The sequence below is a fragment of the Artemia sp. Qi Xiang Cuo genome, chromosome 3 (genome assembly GCF_049724085.1).
Source record: "Artemia sp. Qi Xiang Cuo chromosome 3, ASM4972408v1, whole genome shotgun sequence".
Taxonomy (NCBI): Eukaryota; Metazoa; Arthropoda; class Branchiopoda; order Anostraca; family Artemiidae; genus Artemia; species Artemia sp. Qi Xiang Cuo.
The window spans coordinates 46,862,775-46,888,381 of NC_142796.1; the positions used below are offsets into that span (position 1 = coordinate 46,862,775).

General features: G+C 35.8%; 1 protein-coding gene and 1 long non-coding RNA gene across 8 annotated transcripts in view; one reads left to right on the forward strand and one right to left on the reverse strand.

Annotated features, from left to right (window-relative positions):
• LOC148954182 (phosphatidylinositol 4-kinase type 2-beta-like) overlaps nucleotides 1–25,607 on the reverse strand; it is a 109,036-nt gene that overhangs the window by 24,876 nt on the left and 58,553 nt on the right. The window contains exon 1 of one of the 4 annotated variants that reach the window (XR_016141495.1): nucleotides 4,553–4,834. The exons of 1 other annotated variant lie outside the window; for it this stretch is intronic. Coding sequence is in view for 2 of the 3 variants with exons in the window: in XM_089085997.1 (XP_088942123.1) it covers nucleotides 1,486–1,542 (57 nt within the window). In the remaining variant the exon portion in view is untranslated. Of the gene's footprint in view, nucleotides 1–1,485; nucleotides 1,547–4,287; nucleotides 4,364–4,552; nucleotides 4,835–25,607 lie in introns of those variants that run through there. 2 more of the 4 variants (XM_089085999.1, XM_089085997.1) reach the window with 2 other exon arrangements.
• Nucleotides 12,274–25,607, forward strand: part of LOC148954183 (uncharacterized) — a 29,122-nt gene continuing 15,788 nt past the window's right edge. For 2 of the 4 annotated variants that reach the window (XR_016141498.1, XR_016141497.1), the window contains exon 1: nucleotides 21,635–21,771. This is a non-coding gene — a long non-coding RNA (uncharacterized LOC148954183). Of the gene's footprint in view, nucleotides 12,402–21,634; nucleotides 21,772–21,836; nucleotides 21,984–25,607 lie in introns of those variants that run through there. The other 2 variants (XR_016141496.1, XR_016141499.1) reach the window with 2 other exon arrangements.

A 25,607-nucleotide genomic window follows, 5' to 3' on the forward strand; every position in this document is an offset into this window, starting at 1 on the left:
GGCTTTTCCCAAATCTGATCTTGCAAATATGCCACCATCGCTTTCACTGCCATAGGCGCCTACATCAGTAAAGCTGAATTTATAACTGGCATCACAGACAGCCAGTAGTACAAGGCTATGGAAACCTTTGTAGTTGAAGTCCAGAGATCCACCTTCGTTTGGACACTGCATCCTTATGTGCTTCCCATCTATTGCACCTACACAATTTGGAATTTTGTATTTCTTCAGAAAATCGTCTGCAATTTTTTCCATTTGACTTGTTGAGGGTGGTTGCAGGTAAGTTGGTGACAGACTATCAAAAACAGCCTTTAAAGTTTCACTTAGAATTCCACTAACTGTAGAGATTCCCAGACGGAAGTCGTAATGCAATGAAGTCATGGAGGCTCCTGTTGCCAGGTACCTCAAAGTTAGTGCCAGCTTGACTTCAGGAGAAATAGCTCTTCGAAAGTTTGTATCCTGCTTCCGAATTTTATCTTTGACTTGCTCAAATATGTCAAGGTATTCACTTCTTGAAAAACGGGTAAAATTAAAAAACTTTTCTTCATCATCACACAGAATCATGTCTTGTAGAAGGTTCAACTGTCCAAATGCATCTCTGTTTTCAGATTTAAAAATAGGTCTGACCCAATAGTCTCTTTTCTTTTTCTTCTTTGGGCTTTTTCCTTTTACACACAAAAGAGCTGCAGAAAGCATCAAAATTTCATCATCAGAGCTGCTTGAGTCTTCACCGTTCCACATATTGCTAGTTCAAAAAAAACCGCCACTGCTGCTGCTGATAGTGACGAAATTATGGATTTTTATGTAGAGGCTTATGGGTTTGTATGTGAAAGTGGACGTAATAGTGTGAAAAGGGCTCCATAACTTAAGAGACGTAACGTAACTTAACGACATAACGTAATTTCTTACGTAGCAATGTGAAAGCACCTATACTTTGAAATATGCATAGGCCTATTTCCCTACTTGTAATGGTACTACTTGTAATAGGCTAGTATATACCTAGAGAAGGAAACATGTTAAGAAAACAATTCATACTTGATAATTAATATACAGAAATAATTGTTGCTGATATATTGCTTGTAGCCCTGCTATACAATACCCCAAGGCCATCTCTCTTAATTTGCAAATACACGGCTGATATTTATCCATTGTAACAGTAAGTTTAACCAACTATTATAAAACAAAACCAGAAAAACAAGTTACTGATGGGAGTCAGAATGCATTAGAAATATCTAATTTGGGTTATATATTTGCACATTAGGGGAAGGAGTTAGGGATAAAGTATAGCTGAGATACATGCAATTTGTGTTGTCTACAATTATTCTGCATATTATACATTGTTTTCTTAACATGTTTCCTTCTCTACATGTCCTTCTCTAGACTGTTGTAATTAACACTTTTGAACTGCAAGTTTATTATACTTCACCCCCCCCCCCTAATGTGCAAATATACATGGGTGCCCATAGGCTGAATTATAGGGAGACTTACCTGGTCTAATTGGTACTTCCAGTGCTGTTTAATTAAAATCTCAAGACAAAATATCATAGGTAGCACAGATTGTACTGCCTAAGTAAAGAGCGATGTGGGTACAATATATTGTTTTGTTTTTTAGACCAGGGTACTTCTTATAGAAAGAAATGTCACAGGAACTTCAAAAAGAGCTCATGGAGGGCAACCAGCTCCCCCTCTCCCACGTCAATCACTTCCCCAAACACCTCCAATCAAAATTTTGAGATAGCCATTTTGTTCAGCATAGTTTAAAGGTCCAGAAATTATGACTTTGGGAATGCCCCCTCCACAACCCTCAGAGCAATAGTCCAAAGAGAATATAACAACATACTCAGTAATCAAATACAAGAAATATTTAGGCAGACATTGAACTAAATCAAAACAAAATATGAGCTTGTGGACTTTCAAAAAGGTGACAAAAATATCTCAAGAACAACTTATATTAATAAGTTAGATCTTTAAGAGTACATTGTGGGGGATTTTGAACTAGCCAGAAGGCACTATGTGTATACTTTTAGTACTACAATTACAGTTACTGGAAGGTGCCCCCCCCTTCTTCCCCCTTATGGGCGCCCATGCAAATATATAGTCTGAATTATATATGGTAAAATTGTGAAAAATATGGCAAAAACCCTCAGAGCAATAGTCCAAAGAGAATATAACACCATCCTCAGGAATCAAACACAAGAAATATTTAGGCAGATATTGAACTAAATCAAAACAAAATATGAGCATGTGGACTTTCAAAAAGGTGACAAAGCAATATCTCAAAAAAAAGTTATATTAATAAGTTAGATCTTTAAGAGCACATTGTGGGGGATTTTGAAATAGCCAGAAGGCACTATGTGTATACTTTTAGTGCTACAACTACAGTTACTGTAACTAATGATGCTAAGGGTAGTAAGGTGAAAGTGTCCCCCCCCCTTGGTCCCCCGTATGGGTACCAATGCAAATAGATAGTCTTAATTAGATATGGTAAAATTCTAGACAAGCTATTTTTTGCTATCTTGGGAAGGGGTTAGGTTACAAAATGAAGCTTTCTGGGATGGGTTTACAGATTAAAGTATGTACTTGAAAGATATTTTGATGTAGCCAACCTATCTCTACACCTTTCCCCAATAGAGTGAAATGACCTTTGATGACCTTTAAAAACCTTTGTTTTATAAAAGTGAAACCATGCAGAATAGATCTTCTGCTTGAAAAAAAAGTAAAAAAAATGTGTTTTCAGCTTTACAACTTTGCTCAATCCTAATTTGTGAAGTTTCAAAGATCTGGAAATACATTTCCTAAATTTAGGAAAAAAACCCTTGATGAGGCTTAAAATTCTACTCTAATAACAGGAATTGGATTTTCAAAATAAAACCAAAGAGAAAGAAACTCAAAATTAAGATATAATATTGTTTTATCAATATTCAAAGACTTAGAAATCAGAAGGGGTTTAACATAGTAGAATGGCAATACCTTCCTAGAGCTTGTTTTTTACCCTGGATTCATCACTGAAAGTTTTGTTTTCCTAACCTAACTCTTCCAAGATATAAAAAAGTAGCTTGTCTAGGATTTTACCTTACATATTTCTTGCTCATTTTAATACTCACTCTTGTCTTAACAATCTGTACAAAAATTGAATCAATAATGACAAAATCAAGAAACATAAAATGTATTGGAAGGATAGAATTCGGCATCGGATAGCCTATTTTTTAAACAATGGGGGTGGGGGGAGGGAGTAAAGTTGAAGAACAATCAAAATATTTTATCAATCAGTATTTAATTTGCAAGGTTTCACAAGCATTGTTCAAGGTCATTAAAGATCAGTGCCTTCTAAAGGGAGAAGGAGGTGAAGGTAAGTATTTCAAAATGTTTTCCTAAGAGATTATTATTTGTTATCTTGATGCATTCTTGAAAGATTCTTTCACCTGACTCAAATATTTTCCAAGACAGCAAAAAGCCACTAGACTAGAAATCAAGGTCTTTTAGTGTTAAATCAGAGCTACTGAATAAGAAACATATAAAGAAAACAATTCTCACTTAAAAGTACGGAGAAAAATTGTAGTTAAGCTATTTTGAAGGCACTTCCAGTATAATTTACCCCTTCCCCTAATCTGCAAGTATATAGCCCTACTCATATATATCCCACGCATTTTGCCATGCATCACTCTTGTTTAAACCCTTGTTTTCTTTAAATTAAATAAATATTGATGAAGTCAAGAAACAGAAAAACAGATGGGAAATATACAATTTTGGCAATGCAGTTGCACATTAGAGGGGTGGGATAAAGTATAGTGGAAGCAAATTAAAAATATTTAACTACTTTTTTTTCATATTGTAAAGGAACAATTGCTATCTTAAAAATGCTTCCTTCTGAATAGCCCTAAATATAGGGTAATACTAAATCAAGTAGTGTGTTCACCCATCCATGTATCAACTATTGAATTGTATACATCATTTACCTAAGTTTATTGACCTGCCAAAACCATTTGATCTATATCTGATTGTAGAAGACTTTCAGATATAGTACATATCAAACATTATTTAAACAGAATTATGACTAAACTTGATAATATGATTAATAAAACCATGTTGTATGTTTTAAAGAAATAATTATGTGGTTTGAGTGTTTTTGTTGTCCTGTATCAACATATGTCCTAGGCCTATATATGCAACTATGAGAGTTGAAGGAGACATTTTTTAAGTAAAACAAGTATTACAATTAGAAAGAATAAAAGGTATTTATTAGTGTTCCCCTTGTCCCTAGTTCTGATATGGAATCTTATATGTATTTACCAAATGTACCATTCAATTCTTTCCAGTGGTATTTCCAAGTATAAAAATTGCACCCCAACCTTCTAATGGTTGTCAGGTAGTGGTTGCATTCCATGGTGGTTTCACAGTTGATGATGATCAATTTTGGCTAGAATATCTTCCATATTGCCTCAGTCCTTCCCATCACTAATTTCTGTTCTTCATTTATAAAATGATTAGTTATTTTAGTTCTAGTCAGGAGTTGGGTTATAAATGGGCTGAACACAATAAGCCTTAACTAAATTACCGATCTAGTTGATCTAGATAATATCCTAGCCTCCTTTGAGTCTTAAATCCCTTAGTGCCTTATGGATCTAAGTGCCTTTCTTTTGTTTTTGTTTTTTATCTGTATGTATTATTTCATCTTGGGATTACGAAGGCTTTTGTATTAACTCCGTTCTCACGTTTTTTTTAGGCCTGACTTTAATCATAAAGTTATCTTTAAATATTGTGTTGCAACTGTACCAAATAACGTATACCAAAAATTTTTATGCGATAATAGACCAAAGATATTTGGCTTGTGGTTGGAATAAGTCTTTGGCTTGTGGTTGTTACTAGCGTATTCATTGGAATAAGTCATATCTAATTCTAAAATTCTTCTTCTTCTATTTAACAGCAGGCGGGCTTTTCAGTATAACTTTTAAGCCCTTTTCCTTTTGCTTCACTCTATGGGCTACAGAGCTACTGGCTCGATTGCCTCATATTTATTAGATATATTCAGATATCATTCAACAGATCTTTCGACTCTAGGAGTTCAAATATAAGATGATAGATGTCGATTTCTATGCTCTGTGTGCAGGTATAGTTGGCTAGGCTCTTGGCTGATAGTGGGATTTTGTGGTGTTTGAAGTATTTTAACAGTTTACAAAGCAAGGTATGTTGTGCAGACGTCAGCATATTACATTCAAATAGGCAATGGTCAATTGTTTCATTATTCATATTACAATGCCTGCAAAGAGGGGACAGGGGAATTGAACCACTTGAATTAGAAAGCTTATATGAGAATGCAAGGAAATTTAGTCCATTTGTTCCAGAACGAATTCTATGATAAATTTTAGAAAGATACTTATTGGGAAAGGGGGAAAGGATAGGATTAATCTTATTAAAATTAATATCTGATAGCCTCCATCGGTAAATATCTCTAATTGGGATTGGTCTCCCACTTGGCTGGTCAATATTTATAGCATTTTTTGCTATTTCATCATCCTCATGATTACCACTTATGCCAGAGTGGCTAGGAATGTACTGAAAGTAAGTTTGTATGCCACTTGAAGCAAGATTATCAATAATACTGTGACAATGACAAGTGTCAATGTCCAAATTATATTGAGGAGCTGAGGCCAGCAACTCAAGGCTTGATAAAGAGTAGGAATAGATGATAATATTATTTGAATTTTCAATCAAAGGCTGGTTTTGCTTAAGGTGTTCTAATGCCATGATTATGGCATTTAACTCAACAGACATTATAGATAAATTATTAAATAATCTCTTGCCCATTGCAATTTTCAGGTGAGGAAGAAAAACACCACTTGCAACCTTTTCATTCATTTTTGACCCATCAACAAATATTTGGAAGTGATTTTTATAAGTAATTGTATTAAGTTCTGCAAATTTTTTCTAGACAAAAGCAATGGGGGTTAAATCTTTATTCCAATTTGAAAATTTAGTATTTATTATGGGAAATGACCAATTCCATGGAGGGGATTGAGGGAAAGTAAGTGCAATAGACTTTGCTGGTAAAGGGAACTTCTTTTGAATATTGGCATACTCATCTGCAATACCTCTATACATGGCTGGATTTCTTAACCAATTATGTAATGTGTGTGAGCTATTTGATTCAATTTTTGTAAGATGTTTTATCAAGAGAAAGCTACGTCTCTCCCTTATTGTTGTTAATCCACTCTCCATAAGCAGAAACTTGGTGCTTGTGGGTTTCCTAAGACCAAATATGAGACGTATTATATCATTTTGTGTTGTTTCAATTTTTTGCTTCTGGGTCTTTGCACATGCACCATAGACATTGAGACCATAGTCAATAATTAAATCTTTATCTTTATTTGGCATACTCATCTGCAATGCCTCTATACATGGCTGGATTTCTTAACCAATTGTGTAGGGTGTGTGAGCTATTTGATTCAATTTTTGTAAGATATTTTGTCAAGAGAAAGCTACGTCTCTCCCTTATTGTTGTTAATCCACTCTCCATGAGCAGAAACTTGGTGCTTGTGGGTTTCCTAAGACCAAATAGTAGACGTATTATATTATTTTGTGTTGTTTCAACTTTTTGCATCTGGGTCTTTGCACATGCACCATAGACGATGAGCCCATAGTCAATATGGGGTCTTATATGTGATTTATAAAACTGAAGTAAGGTTTTCTCCTTACAGCCCCAGGGTGTGGAAAGAAGTCTTTAGTATATTTGTTTTTCTATAGCATTTTTTTATTGTGTTTGAAATGTGGAGGTGGAAATTAAGTTTTTCGTCAAGCATGAGACCTAGGTAATTAATATGATTATCTTCTGGAATACTTGTTTATTTAGACTTAGTTTTGCATTAACATTGTTTCGCTTCCGGTGAAATTCGATTACTTTTGACTTGGTGGGTGCAATGGGTAAATCTGAATGTTGAGAGAATTTTTCAAACTGGAAAAGTGACTTTTGTAGATTTGACTGTGCTATCTGAAAGGTGTTGCCAAATGACCATAGCACCAGATCATCAGCATATTGTAGATTCGTGTGGGGTAGGTTCATGTCCCAGAGATATAGGGCAAATAGGAGGCAACTGAGGACTGCTCCCTGAGGTAGGCCTTTGGTTATTGTCTTTTGGGGTGAAGAGGCTGAACCAACACAAACGATGAAACTTCGCACTTCTATGAAAGATTTAATAAAAGATACTAGCTTAGGGGATACTCCAAGGTTTGCAAGTTTGTTTAAAAGGATTTGGTGGTTCACGTTGTCATATGCCCCTTCAAAATCTAGGAAAGCTGCTACTAGGACATTATTTTTTGAGAAAGATTCATTTATTGCATTTGTTAGCAAAATGAAAGTATCTGTTGAGGAGTGGTGTGTCCTGAATCCAGTTTGAGTGTGAGGGATCATATTATTTTTCCCAACAAACCAGAGGAGTCTGTGATATATCATTTTCTCCATTATTTTCCCCATCACAGGAGTAATCATTATGGGCCTATACGACTCATTGTTATCTTATGGTTTATTTTTATTTAGAATTGGACGGAGGGACAAATATTTCGATACATTGGGGAACATGGAAGATGACCAAGTGTAATTACAACAAATTAGTATTTGTTTTTTGTATGAAGGGGTTAGATTTTTAATCCATATAGGGTGTATATTGTCGTAGCTGCCGCTAGTTTTGGTTTTAATATGATGTATCGCATCATTCATTTCCTGGATTGAGAATGGATAACATATATACTTGGTTTCCGAGTGTTTATTGTAATGTGGATTCAAAAAATTTGGGGAAAGTGTGCTCCGATAATTTGGTGTTAGCTCATAAACAAAGAGTTGCAAGAATGCCGGCTTTTCAGTTATTATTGTCGTAGTAGGAATTACTATGCATAAGTTCATACAGGGTTGCCACCGTCAGTAGGATTTTACTAGATCTAGTAAAAAAAAAATCTAGTAAATTTAGAGGATCTAGTAAATTTCCCGAAATCTAGTAGAAACTAGTAAAAAGTCATGACTTATCGTAAACAAAACTTTTTTTATTTTCCATGAATTAAGGGATAAAAATTATCGAAAACATATGACAAATTTACAGTTTTTGCTTGTTTTTACAATTTACAATTTTTTTTGTCTGTCTCAGAGACAGAGCTGGAGTCACCTATTTTCATCAGCAAACCCTTCACTTCCGTCGTCTAAAGGTCGACAAAAACAGCTTTCTGTGTATCAAATCTTTAATGACACTTGGGTTTGTGATGATTGGGAATCTATTGGAATCAAAACAAAAGCCAACCACCCAAGGTGATTAGGTGAATCTCCTCAGTTTGAAAATTTTTATTGAGTAAAAGGAGCCTGCTGAGAGAAATTAAAAGTAAGTAGAAATGTAACATTAATTTTTTTTTTGAGCATTTAGTAAAAACAGATGCGATCTAGTAAATTTTTTCTCTCCGATTTAGTAAATTCTTCCATGTCAGGGTGGCAACCCTGAGCTCATACAGGAGTGGGTTAGGGGAAGTCTTTTTCCCACAGATGTGGCTTATGACTTTATGTATAATTGGCTCATGTGTTTCTCTGGAGAGATTATCTGCAAAATTATTCCAGTATTTATATTTAGCATCTATTATAGTCCTTTTTAGATTAGATTCTGCTTGTAATTTTTTTAAATATGTAGTAGTTGATGGGTTTTTTATGAATTCTGTCCTAGCTGCCTTTTTTATTCTCCATTTATTTAGGCACTCATTTGTCCACCATGCTTTAGGAATTTGTTTAGGGAATGTTTTCCTTGGTGTTGTCCTGGGGATAGCATGATTAGCTGTATTTATTAGTAAAGATTTCAAGGCTTCAGCATGTCTGCCAACTGTCGTCTTAGAAATGCATGAAATTTGGCTGAAACTTGTAATTTCATTATTTAGCTAGTTTTGGACATAGACCAATTTGCTTTAGTGTTGATGTATTTGGAGGTATGAGATAAAGTTTCAGCAGGTTCATTTAGGGAGCAAACTATAGCAAAGTGGTCAGTACATAGACTATCAGTTTTATTTATGTAAATTTTATTCAACAAATTTAATGACACAATTTGTAGATCAATTGTGGAGAATCTGCCACTTTTGGGGTTGAAATATGTATTCAGGTTTGGAGGGGTAGCAACAGCTAATTCATTATTATTTGAAGTCATTTGCTCAATGAATTTACCAGCTTTATTTGATGGTTTATTCCCCCACAAAAGGCCGTGGGCATTGAAATCTCCACAAATAATGATATTTTTTAACATATTAGAATTATTTATATAATTAAAGAAATCCTTGGCATCTGTAGTTTGGCCATTAGGGTTATAAAAGCTTATTATGTAGGTTTTTAAATTATTCAGTCAAACACTGATACCAATTGCATCAACATCATTTGCAAAATCTGGGAAATTGATGCCACAAAATTTTATATTTTTTTTTAACTAATAAAGCTACCCCACCTCCTTTTCTCTCTGAAGATCTATCCTTTCTGAGGATAGTATATCCCAGAGACTTAATTTGTTGATTTTGGGTTAAATTAGTTTTCTGGAGGCAAGCAATATTAATGGAATTATTATTCATAAAAGATATTAGTTCATTTAGCTTATTTTCTGTGAGTGATCTTACATTCCATTGGAGTATTGATATATGTTGTGTTATTGATTTATTCTTCATATGACTGTGTATCAATGTTCAGCTTTGTTAAAAGTAAAGCAAGATCTTTTTTTGCTTAATTGAGCATATCATCTGGGATGTAGATTTTTGCCAATTCTGCAATGATTTTTGTTTTTTGTAGTTGATGTATGTTCATGGCTTGAACTGCATTACAGTTTAGAATGAATAAGCATATATTTGGGGATTGTATTTTTGGCTGTGCCCCCTATTTTTCGGTTAAGGGATTAATTCCTGGTAGTGTTTCTGGTTTGTTTCTTCTTGGGAGGGGGGGCCAGGCTGACCTCATCTCACCGGGCATGGAGGCTTGTTGGCTTGGCGATTCCTTCTGATAGGGATTTGAGCTAGGGGGCTTAGAAGATGGTGTTTTATATGGGGTGCTGGATGCATTGGGGGCGTTTGACTGGGGGGATTTGGTTGGTTTCATTGCAGGCTTTATTTGGTATTGTTGGGCAGCATTTGCTTTCATTGCTGCAAAGGGGTATGGGATGGCCTTCTCTGTTGATATTTGGAGTGTTAGAGCTCTTTTCTTGTATGCAGGGCATAATGATTTATTTATAGATTCATGTGGGCCTTTGCAATTGATGCATGTAGGCTGAGTGTTGTTACAAGTTGTCAACTCTTTAGGATGGAAAGCTTTACAATTACTACATTCTTGGAGAATTTCATTGCATTTGTTTGTTGTGTGTCCCAGTTTGAGATACTTCTGACACTGGATAGGCTTAGGTTTGTATTCCTTGTATGGTTTGATTTGCCCAAATGGGAAAAATTTTTCTGGGATATTAATTTTTTCTTTCAGTGTGAATAAGCAGAATTTACTCGTTTTTAGGCTATTAGAGTTAGGTTTGCCAAGTTGGGTAATATCCTCAACTAGGATTGTGTTTCCAGCCCTATCTGAGAGCCCTTCTTTTAACTCCTGAGTGGATATCTCTGGGGGAACATTATAAACTACTATTTTTGTTGGTGATTGTTTTGGGATCCAATTAGATGCAATAATTGGGGTATTCAGAAGGGATTTTAGGTTAATTATTGTATCTGCTGATTTCTGATCTTCTACAGCTATTAGCAGATATACATCACGGTTAAAATTTAAGAGAGAACATTGATTTTAGCAATTTAAAAATTGCAACTCTTATTGCAGTGATCATTTTTATTTCAAAGGGGGTAGTAGGAGTAATTTTAAGGTAAAATCCTAAGTTTTTGGAGGGAGGATCTTGGGAAGGGAGAGGGAAAATGCTTTTCATTGGGGAGATTTTTTTCCTTTTTTGGAGCTTCTAGAGAGGACCTCTTGAAACCCATTATCATCATTTATGGTTACATTAGCCCCTACACTTATCATTGTCCTATTCTCCGAATTGGAGCTATCATTTGAACTTTGAGATAGCGTGCTTGACCAACAAAGATGGGTATCTTTCACTATGGCACTTTCACTGGAACTTGATTTGGGATCTGGGGGGCTTTTTTTTGGAGGACTTCTAAACATTGCCTATTAGAAAAAGCTTTAAACAAAAAACAAACAAAACTAAAACAAGAAGGGAAAATAGAATGATATCAAACCGTCTGCACTATACTATGGGGAGGAGAAACGTTACAGTATAGCCCTGAGGATGAGTTGAGCAAGATTGGTTTGGTACAACTGCTGATTAGAAGAGATAATAATTCACAAGAAAATCTATTTTAATTTTCTTATAGAGTTGCTTCTGTGTTGTGGCGGATCATGCTGTGTTGTGACAGCTGAATTTTGGCGGATCACATAAATCGTTGTTCTTCCAAGAAAGTGGAGCAGGATGAACAAAGGGTAAGCAAGCAAGGTAAAAGTAGAGGTGGATTAGAAGCACAGCTTTTTCCGACTCTAGTACGAAAGAACTATTTTAGCACTATTTCATCATGTGTAGCACTGTAGCACGTGCTTCAATTTGTAGCACTTTCGTAATAATTTTTTTTTTCATTTTGTTATTGACGAAATGATGAGGATTTTGAAAAAGGTTAAGGAATTAACAAACAGTTTTCACCGCATTTTTCCGTATTTGTTTTGAGAGATTTGTACGAGTTTTATTTAACCAGGACCCCCTTTTTGCCGTGTTTGTTTCGATTGCTAATAAGTTTGAAATAACCGGACAAAAAAACTGATCTAGAACTAATTCAACCACACTTATCGGGCCATGCGCGTGTCGCGGCGCAAGCCGCGACGCCTGGAAAATCTTTTTTTTAATTCAGCAGCAAAAATTGTTGCGAAACACACAAATTTGAGCAATTTTAGAACTTTATGAACTGACCATGATGGCGGTCTTGATTTTCAAAGGCTCGGGCGTATTTTGGCTTGTTTTTCGAAGGCTCGGGCTTGTTCTTTGTTTGATTTTCTGGCAACCCTGCAAGCGCCTTGTCTAGCGTGTCTAGCTAAGCGCCGAATTTTACTTGTGAACGGTCTTACGGTCGTTGCCTAGACATTGGATCAGGGTTGTCATCGGTGACACTATAGTGTCACTTTTGACACTTTTTTTTAAATGGCACTTTTTAGGACACCTGACACTATTAGGACACTTTTTAGCAAAAGTGGCACTTTTTTTTCCTAAGTAGCACTATTTTACAAAAAAAGAATTTTTTTCAGACAAAAAACCGGAAGGAAAACTGTCAATGTAGATATTCATCGATATCCTTTTTCTTTCAGTTAAGATTCTTATCTTAACTCCGCGCGCGGCAATTATTGGATGCCAGAATCTTTCTGTGCGGTGAAAAACGTAAGTGTGTTTGTCTCTATCTGTGTGTGAGAAATTTTTATATTCCTATTCTTATCACTAATAAGCGAACTCAAGCGAAGATCACCCAGTAATCTTCGGTACGAAAATACTTGGCAATAAAGAGGACAGTGACAGACATTTAACTGCAATGTGGTGGAGAAGCCTTCAATTATTTTTAGTTGTTTAGTTCAGCTATTTTGTGTTGTTGCAATAATTTGTAGGCTCATAGACGATAAGTCAGTCAAGGAGTTTGCAATTTTTAAGTGGGTCTGAATTTAATTCTTATGTTTTATTAGTTGAGGGTTGACTACAATTCAAAGAAGAAAAGAGCAAGAACAGCTAAGAGTGTATTTTTGCGCCACTATTTTAATAGCTGTTACTATGTTAACCATTCACTGGGCCAGTGACTGCTTAACTTTATGCGTCTTTTCATCGATTTCTGTGACTGGAACTCTTGAAGCCTAGTGACTGAAAAGCTCACTTGTGACATCACAAATTGACTCAGCAACGCAAAAACATCCACTGAGCTCACTGGTGTCCCACAAGAATATCTAGGGACCTCTTCAGTGACTGGGCAAGTGACGCAAAAATGCGCTCAACATTTTCGTTCATATTTTTCATATTTTTTTTTTTGAACTCTTGGCAATAGACAAATGAATATTCATACATAACCATCATACTAAAAACAAAATTGATACCAAAACTTCCATTATCTTACATCCTATGCAATCATTAGCAAAATTACAACCAAATTTCACTTTTTATCTAACTTAAAGTTGTATCGATTCGTTACATACACTGAATTTTGACACGCTTCCTCCTTTTAGTTATTTTATCCACACCTATGTTGTATTACGATTGACCTTTCATGTTTAAGCTATAAACTATCGTGTTGTTTTATTAATATGCTTTTCCATTGATACTTAGAATGATAGTCGACATGTTCCTATGCCCTAGTCCATGGAGACATCGTAAAGAAAAGTTTACTGGGAGTGGCGAGAGTTCTCGTGAAACTTATTCTATTCCGGTTGTGATAAACAGATTAGATAATATAGCTGTCTTATTGTTTTTCCACTAGTTTTTGCCTAATAAATTATTTGAAAGAGTTAGTGTCTGACAAGGCTGTATCCAGGGGGGGGGGGGGGTTACCCGGTTTGCACCCCCCCCCCCCCCGAAATGTTTGACCGAGTCGAAAATAAGTCGAAAATTAGTAAAGCCTAGGTAAAAATCAGTAAAATTAGTCGAAAACTGAGTCAAAAATTAGTAACCCCCCCCCAAAAAAAAATCCTGGATCCACCCAGACACTGTCTGAACCACTATTCGTTGTGTTTATCATAGGGTAATCAAAAGCTACGAACTATGTTTGTGGCATTCTCTTCAGTATTTTCGGAGAAAAGCAAAGTTTCAAGCTCCTGAATGCACTGCAATAATCCTGATAGTCCATTTTATGGAAAAACTGGATAAAAAACTCAACGTAGACGAGTATTGCTGTCCTTTTTTTTCCGTTTTCTCAAAAGAAAAAACTGAAGGTTTTTCCTCTTTTCTTTTTCCGTTACTTTTTGACGCTATGAACAAAGCCTTCTCAGAAAAGAGAAGAAAGTACTCTGTGGGACGAGTTCTCATTTTATACAGTAAACACCATTTGTATTTTAGCGGGTTCTTAGGAGGGAGCTGGAAAGTTGACAAGAGTGAAAGTGCTGCGCAAAGCCGGAAATCAGCACCGACTAAGTAAAATCAAAATTTCTTTTTTTATAGTTGATAGATGGCATTAGATCCGACATTTCATGTTGGAGAATTTAAAGATGCGGGAAACCACGTAGGGGTGATCCCAAGTGGCTTGGCCAATTTAAAAAGCTTGTTGATATGAGCGCGAGCGACGCGAAGCGTCACGAGCGGCCAAATTTTGGAAAATAACACTATTTATACAAAATTGACACTATTTTGCCACCCAAAGTGGCACCAAAAAAACCGTCTGAGTGGCAACCCTGCATTGGATTCTGGCTAGACATGGGATTCTAGCTAGACACGCTTGTGAACGCCGCTTTACTAAATGGGCTCCAATATACAGCAATGCAAACCAGTCACCAAATAGACCAAGATGCATGATGGTAAACAGGTTTATGCTGCCTTCTGGGATATAGACAAAGGCAAGAACTGTATTTAAATTGTTGTTTTTGGGGTTTAGGGGGGGAAAAGGTACATAGGTTAGGTTAGGTTACGTATTTAATATATGCAATGCTTTGCCCCCCCCCCCCCTAATGTGCAAATATATAGCCCAAATTTGTTTCTAAACTATTATATATTAATCCTATTTATAAAAATTTATAATTGGGGCCTATGATAAAGAGACATGTTAAGAAAACAATTCTTACTTTAAAATATGTATAATGATCCTAGTTAACAAATTATGCAAGGGGAGAACCTTTATCCTCAAATCTTCCCTCGGTAAAGTTCTACGAAATCATATTATTGAGTTAGGACAAAAGTGAATACACCATTCGATGCCTTTTTTATGCTGATTACGAATATAATAAGCATTTCTATATGAAATGAGTTTCAGCACCCCCCCCCCCTATATAGGCCAATTCAGGGTTAGGCTAGGTTAGGTTAGGTGAGGTTGGGTTAGGTTAGGTATAGCCTTAATAGAGAGGGGGGGGGCTGAAATTCATTTCCGATAGAAATGATTGTTAAATTTGTAATCAGCATAAAAAGGCATAAAATGATGTATTAACTTTATTACTAAATCAATAATATGATTTCGTAGAAATTGACCCTTTCCTCTTTATCCCTTCTTTTTCTAACTTAAATGAAAGAATTTTTATTTTTTCCATGCTTCAACATAATGTGTAAATCTTTTGTGTAAAATTTTTGCTACAAATTGTTTCTTACAGATGGCATTTATTCTGGTTGTTGTTAGTTAATATCATAGCATGTGTTTAAAGAATTTTGTATAATTGCCACAACTTTATCTGTCATTAAAAAAAAAAAAAAAACAGAATTAACAATGATTGGGATGAACGCCATCTATAAAAAACAATTCATAGCAACAATTTCAAATGATTTACACATTATGTCAAAAGCATGGAAAAAATTTAATTTTTTTATTTTAAGTTGGAAAAAGAAGGAAAAAAGAGAAAATATTTGAGGATAAAGGTTCTCCCCTTGGATAATATGATAACTAGGATCATTATACAGATTTTAAAGCAAGAATTGTTTTCTTAACATGTCTCTTTATCATAGGGCACAATTGTAAATTTTTACCATCCAATTTTATTTCATTAGCATTAAACAAACATGCACTATATAAAAAGAGTCCGTTTAGTAAAAGAGTACCAAAAAAAATAATATTTTATATCTTTTTGTTTTCTTTCTATAAGAATCCATAGTTTGGCATAATTGTTGGGGTTTGATATGACGAATATCCCTAAAGACATAGTTGCTGGACTGTTCTACTATGCTGAACAAAATAGTTGTCTCGGAAATTAGGACCCTAGAATTTTTAATTTTGAATCAAATTAGCTTCTTTAAATGTTTCAATGATATTTCTAGATATTATAGAGTGGTGCTGCCTATGATATTATATGCCTTTTTGAAAACCTGCATGTATGCAGTTTTTTGTTTAATTGGAACGCCCCCTAAACACTTCCTAGAAGTTTCACCTTAATACTCTTAGCGTCATTAGTTACAGTAACTGTAGTTGTAGTACTAAAAGTATATACATAGTGCCTTCTGGCTAGTTCAAAATCCCCCACAACTTACTCTTAAATTTCTAACTTAATAATATACATTGTTTTTGAGATATTGCTTTGTCACCTTTTTGAAAGTTTACATATTCATAGTTTGTTTTGATTTAGTTCAATGTCCACATAAATATTTCTTATATTTGATTACTGAAGACATTGTCATATTCTCTTTGGATTATTGGCTACAAAATGGCTGTCTCACATTTTCAATTGAATGTGTTTGGGGAAAAGAGGATGTCAGGGGGAATGGGGGTATTTTCTCTCCATCATCCTTGACTCTTAAAATGGAACTAGATCTATGCATTTCCAATCAAATGAGCCTCCTCTAAAGTTCACAAGACCACCTCTCCATAAAACCTTACATCCCCCGTGGCGCATAACTTAAAGCCCTTATCCCCATACTTTGGGAGGTTATGTCAACCCCAAAGGCCATGTTATGAGATCTTTGGACTATTTTTGAACAAATGGCTATCTTAAAATTTCTATGGGATGCATTGGGGGAAAATATGACATGGGGGGGGAAATATAGCTGCCCTCAAATAAATTTGACTCTTAAAAATGGCTCTTCAACTTCTGATTTCCAATCCAATGAGCCCCCTCTAAAGTTTACACGACCACTGTTTCCATAAAAATCTTAAATGCCCTCGGGGCATACCTTACAACCCTTGCCCTGAGGACTGTCAGGGGGTTCTCATCCTTCAAGACATAATTTCTGGACTTTTAAGCTATATCAAACAAAATAACTATCATAAAATTTTTGACTTGAAGTGTTTGGGGAAATGATGGGCATGGTTACCCTCCAATCACTTTTGACTATTAAAAAGGTACTAGCCCTTTCAATTACCAACCGATTGAGCCCTTTTTGAAGTTTCTATGACAACAACTGACCATCTTAAAATTTCTATCAGATGCGTTTTGGGAAAATACAACGTGTGATTCTGATTACCAATCACATGAGTCCTCTTTGGGGTTTATACAACCACCCTTTCTATAAAAAACTTTATATCCCCACAGAACATAACTTAAAATCCTTGCTCTTTGGGTTGTGAAGGGGGGGGGGGTTGTCATTCTCAAAGTCATAATCTCCGGACCGTAAAACTACACTGAAAAAAATGGCTATCCCAAAATTTTGATTGGATGTGTTTGGGGAAGAGATTGACATGGGGGAAGGGGAGCTGGTAGCCATCCATGAGCTCCTTTGAAGCTTCTATGACATTTCTTTCTGTAAGACGTGCCCTGGTCATTAAAAAAACAATATATTGTGCCCACATTGCTCTTTAATTAGGAAGCGCTATTGCGTTGCCTATGATATTTTGTCTTGAGATTTCAATTATACAGCACTGGAAGTGCCGATTAGACCAGGTAAGCCCCCCCCCTAAAATTCAGTCTATGGGCGCCCATGGGCTAGAGCAAATTACTTTACAATAGGGCAGTGGATAATTGGTGGTTTGTAGCTTCCTGTAAAAAAGATAATGGGCACAAACCTAGGACTGTTTTTACATAGGCTACCCCTGATCTGTATGGCGGGGCATCACCTTAGATCTGTCTTCTGTAAAAGTGAGCTCAGTAGCCTTCAGAATCAGTCTAAAAAAGTAAACTTGTTGAATTGCACAGCTAAGATATCTGTAGGCTATTTGCATATCTTTAAAACCTTATAAATTGGGATTGAGCAAAGTTGTGAAGCTGAAAACAATTTTGTTGTAATTCATTTAAGCAGAAGATCTATTATGCAAGGTTTCACCTTTATAACACATATATTGGTAAAATTCTACTTTGGCTGTATTGGAAAGGGGTTAGGTTAGGAAAATGAAACTTTCAGGGATGGTTCTACAGGGTAAAGGGTAAATTTTTGGCAGTTCATATTATTGACTTACAAATAAAGTAAACATACCACTCAATGCCTTTTTTATGCTCTACACAATATAATAATCATTTTTGTTGGAAATGAATTTTACCCCCACCCCTATATATATCAATTCAGGGTATATATTTGCACATTAGGGGGGTGGGGGTAAAGTTTATTTCTGATACAATTGAGAGGTAAGTTTAAACTTTACACCACCCCCCTAATGTGCAAATATATACCCTGAATTGGTGTATATAGGGGTAGGGATGAAATTCATTTCCAACAAAAATGATTATTATATTTGTAGTGAGCATAAAAAAAAGGCATCAAATAGTATGTTTACTTTATTCATAAGTCAATAATATGAACTACCAAAATTTACCGGCTAAAGTATGTCCCAGGAAGCTATTTTGAAGTTCCTACCGCCACTCCTTCTCCCTCTAGAATTTTCTGAAATTTGCCCAGACTACATGACAGGTGTATACCTACTGAAATTTTGACAAAGCAACATTTTACCTTAATTTTCAGTTATCAGTTTCTTATTCTCTGGCTTTAGTTCTGAAAATGCCATTCCTGTTATTTGAGTAGAATTTTAAGCCATATAATTTTTTTTTTTAATTTAGGAAATGTATTAGCATATCTTTAAAATCTTATAAATTAGCTGGCAGAAAACAAAAACTACAGATCATCAACCCGGCAGGAAATTCCACCAACTCACCATCATTCAATGTATTAGGGCACACTATTGAAGTTGTCAAGTCTTTTACTTATCTTGGATCTGTTGTCTTGGGTAACAGCTCAATTGAAATGGAAGTCCAGTTGCACATAACAAAAGCTGTGTCTATTATGGCTCAATTATGCTGTTCCTTGTGGTCAAAGCCCAACATTAACCAAAAAGCAAAATGCAGATCTACAACACAACCCTAATATAAGTCCTTCTCTATGGTGCTGAAACTTGGCCAGCAGCTGCTTCTGTTTGTGATGCCATAGATGTGGCCCAAACAAGCTTCCTAAGACAAATCAAAGGGATCAAGTGGTACAACTTTGTCTCAAACACCCAACTGCTGACAGTAACAGATCAGACCCCCAACTCTTGTCAGCTTACCATAAGCACTCTATGGTGGTTTGGCCACTTAATTTTCATGCCAGAAGAAGCACACGCCAGTATACTTTTCAATTTTGATCCCCCTCAACATGGCTGGAAGCACCCCATGGAAAAGTTTAGATAACAAAAACTCTGGTGTCGACAAAACCCCCCAGGGCCAGTGGACAGGCGTTGTAAGTTATGCCCTGGGGGCATATATGGTTCTAATGGAAGGGATGCTCGAATCACAAGCAACGCTATAGCGTTGCCTATAGTAAAGGCCATACGGCTCCAATGTTTTATTATTTATTTGTTTTTCAAAGAGACGCTTCATATGGAAGGGGTTGTTGTATAAACTTCAAAGCGGGCTCATTTGATTAGAAATCAAGAGTTCTAGTGCCCTTTTTAAGGGTCAAAAGTGATTGGAAGGCAACTAACACCTCTTCCAGGCCCACCATATCCCCAAACATATCCAATCAAAATATTCAGATAGCCATTTTGTTCTACGTGGTTGATTTCCCTTTAGAAATTATGTTTTTGAGGAGGAAACTCCTCGCACAGCCCTCAGGGCAAGGGTTGTAAGTTATGCCCTGCCTGGGGGCATATAAGATTTTTATAGAAAGCTTTGTCGTAGAAACTGAAAAAAGGGCTCATTCGATTGGAAATTCAAAGAGCCAGTGCCCTTTTTAATAGTCGAAAGTGATTGGGGGGGGGGGGCCCCAACTAACCTCCCTCTCACGCCCACCTTTCCCCCAAACACATCCAATTAAAATTTTGAAATAGCCATTTTATTCAACATAGTTGAAAATTCTGGAAATTAGGTCTTTGAGGATGACAACCCCCCACACCCCTCAAGGCAAGGGTTGTAAGTTGTGTCATGGGGGGGCCTATAAGGTTTTTATAGAAAGTGTTGTTGTAGAAACTTCAAAAAGGGTTTATTCAATTGGAAGTTTAAATGGGCAGTGTCCTTTTTAATAGTTGAAAGTGATTGGAAGGCAACTACCACCCCTTCCACACCCACCATTTCCCCAAACACATCCAATCAAAATTTTGAGATAGCCATTTTGTTCAACGTAGTTGAAAGTTCTGGAAATTATATCTTTTAGCAGGACACTCCACCCACAGTCTTCAGGGCAAGGTTTATAAGTTATGCCCTCGGGGCATATATGGTTCTTATGAAAGGAATGCTCATGTAAACTTCAGAGTGGGCTCATTTGATTGGAAATTGAAAGTTCTAGTTAACTTTTTAAGGGTCAAAAGATATTGGAGGGTAACCTGCCCCCCCACCCACGCCTTTTTTTCCCAAATGCATTGGATAAAAATTTTGAGATAGCTATTTTGTTAAAAATAGTTCAAATATTATGTAACAAAACCTCCAATGTTAATACAACCCCCCAGGGCCCAGAGGGAGGCGTTGTAAGTTATGCCCTGGGGTATATATGGTTCTTATGGAAGGGATGCTCTTATAAACTTCAAAGAGGGTTCATTTGATTGGAAATTAAAAGTTCTAGTTCACTTTTTAAGAGTCAAAAGAGATTGGAGGGCACCTCGCCCCCCCTCCTCCACGCCTTTTTTCTCAAACCCATCTGATAAGAAATTGAGATAGCCATTTTTTTAAGAATAGTTCAGAGACCATATAACGAAAACTCCGGGGTCGACACAGCCCCCCTGGGCCCAAGGGTAGGCGTTGTAAGTTATGCCCGGGGGGAATATATAGTTCTTATGGAAGGGATGCTTGTAAAAACTTCAGAGGGCTCATTTGGTTGGAAATTGAAAGTTTTAGTTCAGTTTTTGAGAGTCAAAAGAGATGGGAGGGCAACTATCCTCCCCCACACCACTTTTTCCCTAAATGCATCCGATAAAAATTTTGAGATAGCAATTTTTTTTAAATAGTTCAAACATCAGATAACAAAAACTCCGGGGATTGACACAGCCCCCCTAGAGTCCGGGACAAGTGTTTTAAGTTATGAAAATTGAAAGTTGTAAATTGAAAGTTGAACATTTTATGTTAACAAAATGAACATTTTGTTAAAAAAAATAGTTCAAAGGTTGGATAAGAAAAACTCTGGTGTCAATACAACCCCCCAATGCCCGGGGGAAGGTGTTCTAAGTTATGCCCTAAAGGCATGTATGGTTCTTATAAAAGGGATGCTCGTATTAACTTCATAGAGTGCTCATTTGATTGGAGATTGAAAGTTCTAGTTCTGACACAGACCCATTTTTTCACTTTGATACCAGTTTTGATGCTTTGATGAACATTTTTCTTTTTCAAGTTTGATTTTGAAATAAGGAATTTTTAAAAAACTTAAAACTTTTTGCAATAAAAAACGAACAAGAATTAATTAAAGAAAAATTTCCGAAAAATAAGATTTTCAAAGAAAAGTAAAGGCCATTTTAAACTTAAGCTACCAGATACAAATACCTGTTAAAATTCAAACTCAAAATGACCAGAAATTACTATTGAAGAATAAATGCAACCAAAACGAACAGAAATTAAATAAACAATCATAGCAAAAACAATATAATGCAACTCAACAGCAACAAGGGATTATAGAAAAGTCTGAAATACATTGTGTTAGTTCCCAGTGACAGGCTTAAGGACTATAGCTTAAATTTGGACAGTTTAAAGCTTAAAGTAAATATTTTCAATTGACGTTGGAAGTTAGAGAAGAATTATAGCTGCTCAAGTTTTCCAGGGTACTTCATTTATTATACAGTCCTACCATCTATCAACTACTTTCTTTTCTTCAGGGTTTGATCAATACGCCACCAATACGATACGATACGACTAATACCAATATGATCAATAGTGCCACCACAATCATCATATTGCATAAATAAGAAAAGCAGTTAAAAACCGAAATAGCCTATACATAAAAATAACAGCCTACCACATGTAATTGGCCAAGGTTTGTTTTCTTCTCCTACATTTTGATTAGTTCCATAGAGTGAGCATATTTGGATTTTTATTCCTCATTTATTGCTGGCTATGTTTACTAGTAGCCTATAGTTGTGACAGTGGGGTACTACTAACTATACAAGTGTATGTTCTGCTTTGTTGTGTTACCCCTCACCTTAGTAGTCTTGGTAGCCTCAGTATACTTGATTATTGATATAGAATCTGCACACCTACTGGAAGTTTTGGAATTATAGCCAGTTTAGTAGGCTAGCCTATTTACCAGTGTGATGCCCCTTCCACAAAGTAACTAACGTCAGAAACCAATTACTCCTGAAAAAGGTATTGATAAATATGCTGTTGCTGGGTGTTTACTTGACAACAGTTCTTGTGCTATGCAGTGTGATAAATGTGACCAATGGTTGTGTGCACAATGCCTATCAATGTCTTCCTCTGAATATGATATCTTTGTAAAAATGAATGACTGACTTGGCAGCACCTGGGTATTCCCCATGTGTAAATTTAGAGGTTCAGCCCAGCAAGAACTTCCCCAGCTGCTAAAGTCAGCTCTTAATGAGCACTGTAGTGAAATGAAAGATATGTATGTTTGTTTTCAAAATGTAATTTGCACCTCTCTTGAAGGTATTAATGCTAGAGTTAAGAGTCTAGAAAATATTATCTCATCTAAGGTGTCCATGGCCAATGTTGAGAAAATAGTCAATCATACCATTGACGTTAAGCTGAAAACTGAAGTTCAAAAGAGGGTGCTACAAGAAAATGACAGACTGAAAAGACGTATGAATTTTGTTGCATATGGTGTTCCACCCCAAACCAATGACTTACAGTTCTTACAAAATTTCCTTAAAAATATGTTTCAAATTGATGTAGATGCAGTGACCAATTTGCAAAGGCTGACAAGAACTAACCCCAACTCAAGCGCTCCCAACTCATCCAATTAACCAGATCCCTTACCGTTCTCAGTCAGTTCCTTTAAAACTAAAATTGACATCCTAACACAGTCCTGCATTAAAAAGGGAGAAATTCTTTTCTATGCTGATACCTCAAAAGAGGACTGGGTACACAGAAAAGAATTAGTAGAAGAAATCAAGAAAAGAGCTGCTGCTGGTGAGCAAAATTTAGGAATTAAAAATGGTTGTATAGGGACAAAAAACGTGCTAAAATGGGTTGACATTACCCCAAACAACAGAATGGCCCTTTAAAAACCTTTTCCCTGCCTCTACATAGTATTAACAAGCAAAGTAACTTATCTGTTCTTTATACAAATGCAGACTGTTTATCTACAAAAATTGATGAATTTCATGCCCTAATATGAACCTACAAACCCCATGTTATTGTTATTACAGAATCACTACCCAAGAATTGTCAGCACCCAGCTATATTTTTCCAGGAAGTGCCTGATTATAATCTCATTTTAAATAATAACTATAAGCGTGGAATCTTCATTTATGTTCATACCTCATTAAAGTATATTGGAGTCGATGACCCAATCTTTTCAATTATAAGTGAATCTTTAGTAATTGATGTGAAATTACCTGGGTCTTCAATTGTTTTTAGAATTATAGCCCTATATTGTAGTCCTAGTGTTTGTGAATTGTCTTCATTTAATAATAGAAAAATATTGCAGTATTTATCCACTGTCTCTTTATCTAGTTCTAAATTTCTAGTAGTTGGTGACTTTAGCCTACCTTCTATTGATTAGACATCGGGTACAAAACAACTTTCTGATGAGTCATTTGAAAATTATTTACTTGAAGCTTTACAAGAGCATTATTTGCATCAGCATATTCAAAACCCTACATACTTGTATGCTAACCCAACCCCTTCAATTTTAGACCTTGTAATTACAAAATCACCAGATGATGTTACTAGTGTTGAGTTTTTGCCACCACTAGGAAAAAGTGATCACTTGGTATTGGTGATATCACTAAATTGTGTGGTAGGTCGTTATGATATTCCAAATCATCTCCCAAATATGATTATGATAGAGGAAATTACATTGCATTTTCAGATTATATTTCATCTCTTTCTATACAAGAGGAGTTACAGCAATGTAATGCTACTGTTGATGCATCTTTTGATTTTATTAAGCAGGCCCTTATAGAAGGTAAGGATCAATATGTACCAATATATACTAGTAGACAGTTTTTTTAAAAATAGACAGATCCTTACTTGGTATATTGTACAAATGGTAAAAGAAAAAGGTGATAGGTGGCGTGATCATTTAAGAATTAAAACCTTAGATTCTTGGTCAAATTATAAAAGAACTAGAAATAGAGCAACTAAATTCTTTCGTTTAAATCGTCAAGAGGTGGAGACAAATGTTATAGCATCAGTCCAAAGTTACCCAAAAAGATTTTGGAAATATGTGAGAAGGAATCAAGTTTCACAATCCCATCATCCACTTCCTTTATAGATCCCTTAACTTTTTTACATATAGATGATGATTTTGTAAAATCACAACTCTTCAATAAGGTATTTGGTTCAGATTTACTCAAACACACACCAAAACACACACTCAGTTTCCTCCTCCAGATTTAACAAAAGAATTTGTTGATTCAGAGTTTACAGTCCAGCAGGTTTATCTGACACTCCGAAATCTTGATCCAGGAAAGGCACCAGATATTGATGGATTTTCCTATGTGATGTTATGTGAACTTACATCAGTGCTTGCTGTGCCACTCACATATCTCTTTAATCTTTGTCTCTCATCTGGTAAATGTCCTTCAGCTTGGAAAAGAACTATCATTAGGCAATTGTACAAGAATGGTTCAAAGTCCCATTTCAATAATTACAGACCAATTTCAAATACATCAATCTTTTGCAGTATAATGGAGAAAATTGTGGTGAGTAGAATCCAAGGACATTTTGAGGAAAACAATTTATGGCATTCTGCTCAGCATGGTTTCCGTAAACAACAATCTTGTAACATGCAACTTCTTGAGGTGATTTGTGATTTTCAATCTATGGCTGATAATGGTATTTTGTTTGACTGTATTTATATTGACTTTTCCAAAGCATTCGAAAAAATTTCCATTCCACTTCTGATAAACAAATGTCAACTATATGCTATAGGCCCACAAACTAAAGCATGGATAACAGATTATCTTACAAATAGAACCCAAGAGGTTGCAGCAGGTGATGCCTTGTCATCACCTATTTCTGTCATAAGTGGAGTTCAACAAGGCAGTTGTCTTGGGCCAGTACTCATCTGCCTTTTTATCAATGATTTACCAGGCATTGTTAGGAATTCAACCATAAAAATGTTTGCAGATGATGTAAAAATCTACAGGCCAGTCATGAGTGAACAAGAGATTTCTTTACTTCAAGAGGATTCGGTTGCTCTTGGCCAGTGGTGTACTGCAAACTCTATGTTCATTAATGAAACCAAGTGCAATGATGTGCATTATTTGCGTAGACTCCCTCAACATTACCATTACTTTGTTGTTGGTAAATTAATTTAAAGTGTAGAATATGTTTGTGACCATGGGATTTGTTTTGATTCAAGTCTCAAATTTAATCAACGTGTATCAGACATCATCCATAAGGCTAATTAGCAATTATTACGTCTAAGGCGTACTTTTTCTAAGTGTAATCTCACTTTATGTATCCACTGTAC